This window comes from Aethalodelphis obliquidens, unplaced genomic scaffold, assembly GCF_003676395.1.
Source record: "Aethalodelphis obliquidens isolate GAN/ISIS:26980383/991018 unplaced genomic scaffold, ASM367639v1 scaffold5, whole genome shotgun sequence".
In the NCBI taxonomy this organism is placed as follows: Eukaryota; Metazoa; Chordata; class Mammalia; order Artiodactyla; family Delphinidae; genus Aethalodelphis; species Aethalodelphis obliquidens.
The window spans coordinates 27093268-27106561 of NW_020837949.1; the positions used below are offsets into that span (position 1 = coordinate 27093268).

General features: G+C 36.9%; 1 protein-coding gene across 2 annotated transcripts in view; it reads left to right on the forward strand.

The window, feature by feature from the left end:
• IQUB (IQ motif and ubiquitin domain containing) overlaps positions 1-13294 on the forward strand; it is a 124892-nt gene that overhangs the window by 29104 nt on the left and 82494 nt on the right. For both annotated transcript variants that reach the window (XM_027102063.1, XM_027102062.1), the window contains exon 8: positions 6774-6949. In XM_027102063.1, the coding sequence (XP_026957864.1) occupies positions 6774-6949 (176 nt within the window). The remainder of the gene's footprint in view (positions 1-6773; positions 6950-13294) is intronic.

Consider the following 13294-nt stretch of genomic DNA (forward strand, 5'->3'; position numbering starts at 1 on the left):
GCGCAGGCTCAGCGGCCATGGCTCACGGGCCCAGCCGCTCCGTGGCATGTGGGATCTTCCCGGCCCGGGGCACGAACCCGTGTCCCCTGCATCGGCAGGCGGACTTTCAACCACTGCACCACCAGGGAAGCCCCAACAGTGTTTGATTTTTATGTCTTTTTTTTTTTTTTTTCTTATATCAGTATGTTGAGGGCAACTTCTTTCATTGATCTGACTGGTCACTCTTATCTCAGACTCGGTATAGGAGTCATTATCTTGAGGAAATGTCTCTTATCAACATGGATTAGGCTCAGAGCCTCTTTTCCTTGCCCCATTATTCTCTGTGCATACCATTCTCTTAACTGTCCATGTCTGTACCTAGGACACCAGATAGGACCTTGTTCATTATGTCTAATAAATGTTTGTTGAATTGAATCTTCTACCCTTTGTCTTGTTTTAACTAGTGGAAATGGTGTTTTCTGACTCGTCTCTAATTATTACCTCTTGATCTCAAGGTCCCTTGACTTCTAGCTTCTGGCGACTCGCTGGCCCCAGTCCTTTGACAGATCTGGCCCTGGGCTTTCAGTCTGAATCTTTCTTGGTTTTTTTCCATTCAGGCTTCCAGTCTGTGATAAGAATTTTAAAAAGCAGATGCGTATAAACTGCCAGTGACAGACAAAATATTGTATGTTCTGCTGTTTCTTGTTTGGAAATAGCAAGTTTATTAGATCTCAGAAATTTTAAAATGTGTATGGACTTTATATTTTAGTGCTATCCTTTCATTTTATAATTGAACTTCAGACCCTGGAAATTAGGTAATTTGTTCAAGAATGTAAGTTAAGGTTATAAGATAAATGTATTCTTTGAAAGGAACCGGTTGCTTTCATATCTTTTTCTTTAAAAATATTGGAGGTTATTGACATCTGTTATGGGCTGAATTATGTTCCCCCCAAATTCAGATGTTGAAGTTCTAACATCCAGTACCTCAGAATGTGACTGTATTTGGAGATAGGGCCTTTAAAGAACTAATGAAGAAAAAGTGAGCTCATATGGGACCCTAGTCCCGTATGACTGGTATCCTTATAAGAAGAGGAGATTAGGACACAGACATGCACAGAGAGAAGGTCATGTGAAGACAGTGGAGGAAGGTGGCTCTTTATAAGCCCAGGATAGAGGCCCTCAGGAGAAACTAATCCTGCTATCACCTTGATCTTGAACTTCCATCCTTCAGAACTGTGAGGAAATAAATTTCTGTTATTTAAGCCTCCCAGTCTGGTACTTTGCAATGACAGCCCTAGCAAACTAATGTAGGATTCCAAATTTTTTTGTTTGCTTTTATTATCATTCCCAGGGAGCATATATTTTATGAAAGCAGGAAGAATCTCTCATTTTTCTCAATGTCTTCTCTGTATAGTTCTGGAAACTGTCAAATCAGTTATAAAATCAGTTTTATATAGCTGTTCCTGGTGTCTGTGTTTTTCTATTCCTTATTAGTAGTGGGTCATGGTATTTTTCTGATGCCATGTTATATCCTTTACTGTAGATTTACAGGGAGTTTGTTCATCTAATGGAGAATTTTATTGGAATTAAGGTCCATTATTTTCATATTTCTAATTAGCTTCATTGGGTTGTTTCCTTTTTAAAAGTCATACTAATAATTTAAGCAAAATACAAAATCTGAATATATATGGATATAACTGTATTTGAATACACATATGTATAGCTCCAGATTCACCCAGGACTTAAGGATTAATCTAGCAGATCAGTATATTGCTTTTTGAGGTTGGCAGAATAGCTTAAATATCCTAGTGGCCTAAATTTATTACTGGTCCCAAAGGTTTCTAATGTAAAACTGGGAAGTAAAATACGCTTACTAATATCATTCAGATTTATTTGCTTTCTGGGGACATCCATATAATCCCATGAGGTAAATATTCTCAGTTATTATTTCCACAAGCAAGCAATCTTCCTCTTTATTCATATACTGCCTTTTAGTATATGGATATTGTCAAAGTTTTAAAGCTTTTTGGTTGGTAAAACTACTCTTAAATGATAAGCTCATCAATCATGGACTTTCTGGACTTTCATAACATAATTTAGCCCTTAAATTTACAATCCTTTTGCTGAACACAATTTAGCTTTTAAATTTACAAATCCTCTTTTCGAATAGACCAAACTGTACAGTATCTGAATAATGTATTCCTGGTAAGAGACAGAATGGGATTCTTATAAAGAACACAAGTGACAAGTCCTTGACCTGATCAGGATGATTTCAAATTGAAATTTGAGAGGAGGAAGAAATAATATGATAAAATTATAAAACTAGATATCATGAAAGGCAGTGGTTATAACAGAGGAGGGCCAGAAACAACATGACTTGAGATATTTACCTTTCGATGCAGGGACTAGTATTAAAGTAAACTTGAAATTTTAATAGAAGAAGGAAAATATTTCTAATTATATAAATTATATATAAATGTAATATATTCTGAAATATCCCTGCAACACAATGAGAGAGTAATCATGCCTGGAATATAACAACAGAAGAATACATTTTACTTGATTGAATCATATCTAATAGAAGATAAGAGGAAGTAATCTTATGTCAAGAGTTGATTTACCCAAAGGAAGTCTTTAAAACTAATGGTGAAAAATGTCAGGCTTTTGGGTAAAGATAAATGTAATGACAAACAAAAATTCTGTCCCAGTGGAAGGATTTTACAGTCTATCCAACTAGGGAGAGGCAGAGACACGTTTGCTCCTTCAAGAAGGCATTATGTCTTTCTCACTTTTGTATGTACCATCAAACTTTATAGAGTTCTTTCAGATAACAATTGCTCAAAAATTGTAGTTGAGTATTTTGAATTGGCGAAGAAGTGATAGGATTTTGACAAGTATTGATATAATAACCAGATCAGGGAACTAGGATTTTTGAAGTTCAGATAAAAAATAGGCTTGATTCTATGGCCAGAGTGTAGTTCATGAGACTCTGAAGCTTCATCATTCTGACAATAAAGTAATAAATCGTCTCTACATAAAAGGAAAGAATTACATGGCTAATGAAGTAAATATGGCTTTCCAGTAGTAAAGCACCTAATAAGTTCACATTGAAAAGAATTGTGATGAATGTCAAAGACTAGAGTGACTTTTTGGAATTGTTTGTTCAGAATAAAGAACAGTAGGTCACTGTTTCTACTTTTGTTTTGCTTCCATGTTCTGTGAAGAGCAGAAAACAAATATGGCTCAAATGAGTTCAGGTTCACAGTCCAAATGTATGTCCCAGGGGATCAAAGCCATACTGTTACCTTTCAGTATTCATGGAGAATGGGAGGTGTGCCCAGAAGACATGACCTTCCAGAGGAGGCTTGTGATTAACTGTCACATACATTACATCTTTTTATAACTCTGCCCGGCTCCCTGCCCCAATACACACTTTTCAGGTGCCTGATTTAAATATGAGGCTTACTTATGTAAAAATTCCCCCAAATTGACCTTACTGCAATTTTTGTTTCATCCTATGCATTTTGATATGTAGTGCTTTTATTTTTCTTTCTTTAATTGTTGACACTCATACCTTTTACTTCTTATTTGATTAAAATGTTATTTTTGATAGTATTGCTTACATTTCCAAGCAGATGGGAATATATTTCTTTTTTAAACTTTTGTTATTAATTGTAGTTGAATTGTACTGTGTCAAAAAATGCAGTTTTCGATGTTTCTGATTTGGGGGATTTATGTTTTCTTCCATTCCTACTCCTAGAATTTATATAACTTTATATAAATGCTTCATAGAACTTCGAAAATAAGATATATTTTCAGACTTTGGTGTTCAGAGCTTGATGTATATTAATTAATTTAAATTGGTTAATCATACTGTGTCAGATATTTTTTGTTTTTAATTCTTCTTTACTTGACTGTCATAGATTAACTCATTTGTATTTTATTTACGTTTATATAATATAAAATATACTCACTACAGTAGTATTTATAACTGATACAAGTTTTGCTTTTTATAGCTTGATGGGATGTGATTTTCAGTGTAAATATTCATGAGAGTCATACCTTTCATCATAAAATTATCTTCTATCCCAAGGGATGAATTTTGAGTGTTTTCCCCCCTATTTTCAATATATTAATATTGCTGTATCTGTCTTTTTTTTTTTTTTTTTTTTTTTTTTTGCGGTACGCAGGCCTCTCACTGTTGTGGCCTCTCCCGTTGCGGAGCACAGGCTCCAGATGCGCAGGCTCAGCGGCCATGGCTCACAGGCCTAGCCGCTCTGCAGCATGTGGGATCTTCCCGGACCGGGGCATGAACCCGTGTCCCCTGCATCGGCAGGCGGACTCTCAACCACTGCGCCACCCGGGAAGCCCTGTATCTGTCTTTTTTGTTGTTCATATTTACCATCCTTTTATGTTTAACCTTAGTCTTTGGCATCACTTTGTGCCTTCCAAAAACATCATGTCATTGAATTTTTAAAAAACCATAATATTTTATTTTCAGTCAAAAAAATCGAACCATTTCATATTTTTCAGTATAATGATTATGCCTGATTTTGCTTCTCTCATCTTGCTTTATGCTTTTTATTTCTAATTTTTTTGTCTTTTTCTGCACATTTATGATTGTTACTCTTTTCTGCAATGATTTGAAATGTAAGCATTCTTTTTTTATTCCTTCTTAAAGTTTTTCAAAGACGTTCTTAAAACAGGTAAACTATCAAATGGATTCATAGCCTACCGTTTTCTCTAGTTCTGAGTCCTGAGTTAAGGTTTACTACCTTCTGCTAGAGGGTCCATTTTCTGAGATGAAACAACAGCAGTTTGGGGGACGACATTTGTGCCTCCTTGAGTGTCTTCCAGTTGAATCAGCACTGTGTCTTACGGAAATTGCCCTGAGATTTCTATCACATGGATCACACCTCTCTCTGATTTTCAGTACTGCTTCCGGTCTCTCCCTCTCCTCCCCCATTTCATGTTTCCTGTATCATTTCTAGAAGAACTTAGGAGAGAGGAGTTGGAGTTAACAGCCTGTATATAAACCTCCATCTTGTCAGAAATTTGGTATGCCATATATTAAAGAGGAACTAGGCCTGGATAGGACATGAAATTATGTCAAATAATATGCAATTTAAGAAAGGGAAGTGTTTTTGTCTGGAAAAGAGAAAGCCTAAGTGGACTGTGACAGCTGTCTTCGATGCCATGCGGTGCAAAGAATAGACTGACTGTTTAGCCTCACAGACTAGGACCAGGACCAGGGTGAGCAAATTAAACCTGTCCAAGCTGCTGGGAGATGGGGAGGGGTGTTGAACTGTTTAAAATCTAAGGTTCTTTCCAACATTATTTTTCCTTTAATATAAATAAGTTTGACACTTTTGAAATATGGGATATAAAACAGTTTTCTTCCCCAAATTTAACATGTATGAGAATTGAATGGAACACTTGTTAAAATAAAAAGTTCTGAGCCCAGCCACTTTGATTTATTTAAGTTTGGGATAGGATCTTGCACTCTGTATTTTCTGAGGTTAATTTTGAGAATATGGTGTAATCTTTAGGTAAAGTGAGTTTATAAAAGTACTATTCTTTGGCATTTTATGGTTTTGTTTTAGGATGTATCTCATGCAACACATTCTATTTTTAATTTTTATTTTATATTGGCGTATAGTTGATTTACAATGTTGTGTTAGTTTCAGGTGTACAGCAAAGTGATTTAGTTATACATATACATATATATATTCTTTTTCAGATTCTTTTCCCATATAAGTTATTACAGAGTACTGAGTAGAGTTCCCTATGCTATACTGTAGGTCCTTGTTGATCATCTGTTTTATATATAGTAATGTGCAACACAGTCTTTGTTGATAGTAACCAACACTTTAAAATATTGTAGATATTATTCTAACTTAATTCATTGGTTTGAGTAAAGTGTAAATGTAATTACTTTATAACATTTGCTGATATAATTAGGGTTTTGTAAAGAAATGGAAAATCGTTCTAAAAGTGCTAATAATGAAGAAAACAATTGAAGTCAACATTTCTACATAAAACTGTCAATTTGGGTACTGGGGGAAGCAGACACCAAGATGGAGTTTGAAGTGAAAGATACAGGGAAGAGAGAGCAGGGAAAGGCAAAGAAAGTCTTCAGATTGAGATGTAGGTTGACACCTGTGAAAGCAGAGAGGGAAGGAATGAGGACGAGGGATGGATATCTTCAAACAGGTAGAGTTCTGAGGAAGTCTGAGCCGGCCTGACGGTCAGCTCTGATTGACCACAGAAGAGACCACTATTGGGCAGACATGGCCAGGCCCTGCTTCTCCCATGGTTCTTACTCATTGACTGGGAGTAAGTGTGGGAAAAGTGTGGCCTCTGCTCCAATATGGCGGCAGATCCGAAGTGCTATAGCTGGTACTGTCAGCCACCTGTACTCCTAGCTACAGGTACTCTCTTGGAGGGAGATCTGAGCAGGACACGTTCATGGCTGCCACAAATCCAAGCCATATTTGTTCCAGTACTGGGGGGTGTGCATGCTTACTTGGAGGCATAATTTGACATGATCTGTACTGATGTCTTACAGCTTCTGTTAGTTTGACTCTACTTTTATTGCTTTACATCTCTCAGCTTTCATTTCATCCTATTTTTTTCATATATCAGGTGTACAATATGAATGATTCTATTCATAATATAATTTTATTTAGATTGTTATAAAAATAAAATACACTTGTCTGGAGGTGATAGTAAAAAATGTTCTGTAAAGATGTGGGATTTTAAAAACTCAAGAGTCTTTTATGTTATTCCTCTAGTCTGGAGGCAAGAAGAACTTGCACGCATTAACCAGTCTTTCACTGGAGCTGAAAGGAAAGCTGCTTTGTGTGAACTCCTGGAAAAAGAGACCCAGATAATTGCTTCCATTGGGAGACATAGATACATCGCTTATACGGCTAACCAGGAAGCGTCGATGCAAGCTTTTTTGGATAAGGTTATTGAAGTAACAATTATTTAAATATGAATGTATCCTGAATTTAAAAACATAGAATAATGAACTAAAGAAGAGACTTACATTGTAAGAATTTGTGTGAATTTTGTTTAGTATTTTGATGACATATTTATTTAAATTTTGTATATATTTTTCTTTCTTCTTATACAGCTTTAGATTTTCACTGCAGCCTAGAATAACGATTGACAAGTCACATAAAATTAACGTGTTCTTAAGAAAAGAGCTATGAAGGGAAAAATGGAGACACCACCTTTGTGACTCTGTTCATTTAGACTTAGGCTGGCTATAGAAATTAGATGAATTGCACACCCTGATAAAATGTAGAGTATTGAAGTCACAAAATGTCTGGATCTGCAGTGCCCCATAGTAAGCAACCTGGGGGAAATAGCTATAGACTAGTGTTTCTGCTTTTGTTCACCAGCTCATTAAGTGACTAGAAATTTCTGACCCAAAGGATATATGATTATTGAAAACCATGAAAACATACAATTAAGGGAAAAACTAAAGTAATTACCCTTTTGTGGTGAAACTGCCTGCTTGATATTGAATAGCCTGTTTCCATAGTGACCAATTTCCTTTTATAAACTTGATCTTTCCAAACAATTAAAAGCCAATCCAGCCACCAGAAGAAAAGGGATGGAGTTCTTCAAGATATTCTCGTGTAGTGATTCTGGTTGTATGATTCTTGTTATTTGAGAACATTTGTTCTTAAAAACCATATTTTTTGATACTATAAATGCCCCCCACTCACCTTACTTATACGCTCTCCTGTTTGATCTCAATTTTTCTTGTGGTTTTAACTACTGCCTGCATCCTGGAACTCCCTACAGTTCCAGGCCAGACCTCTCCTAGGAGCTTCCAAATCACATCCTGAATTGCCTACTATCATTGCTCTTTGGATGTCCCCAGAGTAAACCTCAAGTTGACATGTCAACCCCTGAGTCATATCATCTTACCTTTCCTTGACCCCTCACCTCCAAACTGATCCTCTTCTGTAACACTCGCATAATTTATCTTCTGTGAATGTTTCATCATCTACTTAAGTTGCTTCAGACAGAAACCTGGGCATTGTTCTTGACGTCCCACTTAGCCACCAAACTGTCTGTTCTATTACTTTAATAATCTCCTCAGTTCTTTACTTCTTCCTTTCCAAACTCACTACCACTGCCTACAGGGAAGTGGCTCTGCCATGCACCTTGATGACCTTGCGTGTATCCAAATACGCCATGTAAACAAAGACTTGAACCACAGCTAATCTGAGTCTTGGTGGAATGCCTTGTGATCCTGCTGGCACTGGAGAGGATGGGAAGCTTCTGAGATGTTATGGAACAGCTCCCCTCTCCTGCTTCCCTATCTCCTCTGAGAGGCTGTCATGAGACAGGTCTCGCCTTGTGTGTGTAAGCTTGACACTGATTTAATTGGATCTGGATTTCCTTCCCATCTGGATTACTTTATGTCCCCAAATGAGGCTTTCGACCTCCAGTCTCACTTCTTAATTCCCTCCTCCATCATCCGTATTGTTGCCACAGGGACCTCATTCAGCACAACTCTGCCCCTGGCCCTCCTTGTTGCCCTCAAGGAACAAGGACTTTTATAGTCAATTCTTGGCACACCTGACCCATCCCACAGTTGTTTATCATCTCTGCTTGCACACTACAGCCATACTGTTTCAGCTACGCTCAGTTACTTGCACGTTCACAGAAAGACCACATGCTCTCAATGCCTTTGCATCTGCTGTGGCCTCTACATGGAACATCCTTTCCTTCCTTCTTCAGTAACCAAGTAGTCACCCTTCAAAACAAGCTCAGATGTCCCTTCTTCTGGGAAGGATCACTGATCCTCCTACTTTAGCCTGTACTATATACCTTCATAAGACTGTTTCATTTTTGTCTTAGTACATTGTGGTCAGTTTTTATTATATCTGTTTACATGTCTGAATCCTTCCTAGATTCTGAGTTTCTTAAGGCAAGAGCCATCTTTTATCTGCATAGCCTCATATCCTAGCTCAGTGCTCATCACAGAGTATCAATAAGTGCTTGTGGAGGAAGGTAGGGAGGAAAAATAAGAGAAATAAATAATGGTTTGTAATTTTTTTTAAAAAATCTATTTTATTTATTTATTTTTGGTTGCATTGGGTCTTTGTTGCTGTGCGCGGGTGGCGAGCTGGGGCTACTCTCCGTTGCGGTGTGCGGGCTTCTCATTGCAGTGGCTTCTCTTGTTGCGGAGCACAGGCTTTAGTAGTGTGATGTGCGGGCTCCTCTAATTGTGGCTCGTGGGCTCTAGAGCACAGGCTCAGCAGTTGTGGCACACGGGCTTAGCTGCTCTGTGGCATGTGAGATCTTCCCGGACCACGGCTTGAACCCATATCCCCTGCATTGGCAGGTGGATTCTTAACCACTGCCCCACCAAGGAAGCCCCAATGATTTGTAATTTTATATTTCAGGTACTATGAGAAAATACGCAGTGTAGATACTATCATTTCAAATTCTTGAATATCTTCATTCTAGAATAGCTGAGTTCTACTGTATGGAAGCCATAATATTCATACTTCTCCAGAGTCATATTTTGAACTAAACTTATTCCTTTAGCAAGTTGCTCTATGTTGAATCCAGCTTCATCACTGGGAACTGTGTTCCTTATGTGTCTGATTGTTAACCTTAAGAGGACAGCATGGACCCAGGGCACAAGAAAGAGCTGGAGGCCTCTCAGGTGCCAATGGACAGGGAAGATGGGTGGTACTTACCTTCCTTATTTAAGGCTGAACCTTGTACAGGACTTCCTGCTTGTGCTTCATCTGCTGCTTTGTTTCCTGTAAGCGATTTTAAATTCTTGTTGTAAATACTTATACAATGTCTATTCTTCATTATGCCTGCACACCCCGCACCCCACCCCCCAACCTCCAGCTTCATGTCTAGCATTGTCCCTAAACATGTTTTAAATTATAGAGAGTCCAAAGGTAGATCAAGTCCCAACATATAAAAGCGCCTCTGGAGCCAGTTGATGACGATTACTCTCTGTCATGAAGTATAACTTTGTAAGAAGTTCTTTAAATGTCACCAAAAAAGATGAGATGGGGAGATTTTGTTCATGAGAATTCCTGTGAGGAAGGAAGATTTTTTTTTTTTTGGTAAATACTTTGATACGTTTTGGGGTAGAACCTGAGACCCTAAAGGATCCTGAGTATGGGAAGAATTGCTCTATCCCAGGAAAACGGAGGTTTTCGAGTGTTGCCAGGAGAGAGAGTAGAGGGAGGACAGTTAGAAGGCAGTGGGACACAATGTGGCTTCTTGTAACTTCATTAATTATATCACTAATAATTGAAATATTAAGTGCAAGATGATTTTTTTTTTTTTTCATAAGAGGAAAAGGAGCAAGAGAAATGACTGGGCCTTAATGACTGATTCAGGGCAGCACACAAAGATGCAGGATCAGAAGATGACAGGAAGGATGGAAAAGTTAGCCACAAAAACTTGTAGAAATCAAGGGAAAGGCTTTTTTGTGGGTCATAGGTTTTTGTGTGGGTCATAGGTTTTAGAATTGGGGTTCTGAACCTGTAGTCACCCCAGCTGATAAACCAGTTAATCTCACCAATCCCCAGGCTAAGACTTAGAGGAAATGGACATTTTAGCTGATACAAGAGAATTTTACCTCAGTTTTGACCAAAGTGTTATACAGGGCAAGACAAAACACAACCACGGAATGGAACAGCTGCACTTGAGGTCAATCCCCAGTCCATTACGTACCCTAATTAGTCCATTCTTTAAAAATATTGACCAACGGTGACTTTTGACCTGCTTTTAACCTGTTATAGTAAATTGTGAAATCTTTGTTATTCTAATACAAAGTCATTTAAATCACCTTTTTGTATATGGTGCCATGATAAACATCATAGAAAACAGTTAAGGTAGATTTTATAGTCTTTTGTTGTAAATAGTTATACCAGTTCTATTCCGTTTTATGCCTATCCCACCCTACCCATGCCTAGCATTGTCTCCAATAAATATTCAGGAGGAGTCAGTGTTGATTTCATGAAACTTGAAGTAACTTATTCTACAGTTTTTTTGATTGCTAAGAAAAAACAGCTTATAAGTAATCCCTGAGGCTAGATAAGGTCAGAGTTTTTTCAAATGTTAACGCTAACAACCAGGGCCATGATGCGGATTTTAAGATCCACATTTAGCACCATAACATATAGATATGTAAAGAGAATATTTACTTTCCCATAATTTGGAAATAACTCTGGAAAATAAAATTTTATGGTTTGGTTTTAGTTTAATTTCAGTGTGTCTAAGTATTATGTAGTGTATTGAACTAATATTTTATTTTTTATCTTCTTATCCTGGACACAGAATTTCTCTGAGTAGTAAATGATTACTATTTTAAATTAGTCCAATAAAAGCACTGAACTAATCAGTTATTAGGGACTCTATACTAAGCCTTCATTCTCCATAAAAAGTTAAAAGATTTTTGAAGCATTAGTTAAAAAATTTGTAATTTTATCACATCAAACATTGACATCCACAGGTTGTCAAATGTTAAAAACTCACAAATTGACAGAGGTGAAGAAATTCAGGTCAAGAAATTTGAATGAAAAATCATCAGTCAGTTTCTAATATATCTTGGGTACTGCTTACCCAAACTGTGTAAAGAGACAATTTGAATTTCTGCAAGAGGTTTTCCCTAGAGTCAAGGCCATTTATTTCTTTGATTTTCTTTGATTTACACACCACTTCTCACAATCACAAGCTAAAAAACTGCAATCTACTTTAGCTGTGTCATTTAATTTTTTTTCTCCTTACTCAGGTGGCCAACAGGTAATGGGATAGAAAAATGCAACCAGCTCTTGCCTCTCTCTGAGTACCACAGTACACAGGGGTGTCCTCTATGGACGGACAAAACCACTTTGCTGTGTAAAAGAAAAGTTGATCACTACTCAGTAGCTCTGGGGGGTTAGTGTTATTCTTAATTTGTCCCCTGAGGGTCTAGAGTATTAATTTAGGAGAAAGAAAAGACCGTCTCTCACAGTGCAGCCATTTCTTCTCTTTTGTGGAAGCTTGCTGCTCTCAAGGTTTTTATCTCTCCACCTTCCCTTCCTCAAAATGTGTCTTCCTGCTGTTCTTCTGTTCCTCTCCTCCAGAGTCTATGCTGTTTCATTTGTTGGCAGCTAAGTGGAATTTATTATGCTCCTGTTTTCTAAAGCAATTTAAGAACATGATTGTTGTACATCTCTTATTGTAGTCAAAGCATTCAAAGAAAAAAAGACATAGAAAGAGAAATAAGCAAAGTTGACATTTTCCTGCATCAGAATAAAAGAAATACCTTAAGGCCTGCAATCAGAGAAGCTTAGACTTGAAGACCAGGTTATCAGTGTTGGCAGAAATAAATCCAAATATAAAAACAACTTTGCCAAACAGATTTTTTAAATGTCATTTCAGTGCTTACACTAGGGAACTCAAACTTCAAATCTAGGAATCTTTGATTATATCACTCAGTTTCCTTTAATCTGGCTAACTCCTAGTTATTCTTCAGGTTTTATCTTAGATATTATTTTCTTTTCACCAGTTAAGTGCTTCATATCAAACTATAGTTACCTGTTTACCTGCATCATCAAGCATAATCAACTTTTAATTATTTATTAATCTTTCTATGCTCTTAGATTTAAGAGTTCATGAAATTAGAATTTATCTACTTGCTACCTAGTACACTGACCAGTTTATAGTAAACACAATAAATACTTATTGCATGAATGAATGAATACTGTAGGCCCTGTGAAATATATAAAACTACATAAGAAATTTATTTCTTATAACCTGTAAGGAGAAATAGAGTTGTAATTATAGAACAAATTGCATTGCCCCATTGCATACTGTGTGTGTGTGTGTGTGTGTGTGTGTGTGTGTTTACATGTACAATAGGACAGATAATAGTGATTTCAGTGGTTTCAAACCATAGTAGTTAGGAATCTTTATAGAAAAGTTAGGATTTAAGTTAAAAATCAAAGGGTAGAAACAATTTGGATGTTAAATATATTTGGAAAAAATCCAAGGTATTACTATATCACAGTGTCTTAGATGGGGCTAAAAACTTGGAGGGAAGGTAGAGTTAAATCAATACAGCAGCTGAAAAAAACCACAATAAAGTAGATGGACTAAGCATTTCATTAAAAGGTTATTGTACTTGGATTATTACAAATGAAATAACTTATCAGCCTGAAGAGCTAAAGGTATTGATCACATTACTGGAAGAAGGGAAATTACATTTAATAGAGCCACCCTGAGGAAAACTGTGTGCAAAGATTAAGGCTTTAGACTTTAGAATATTGCTATA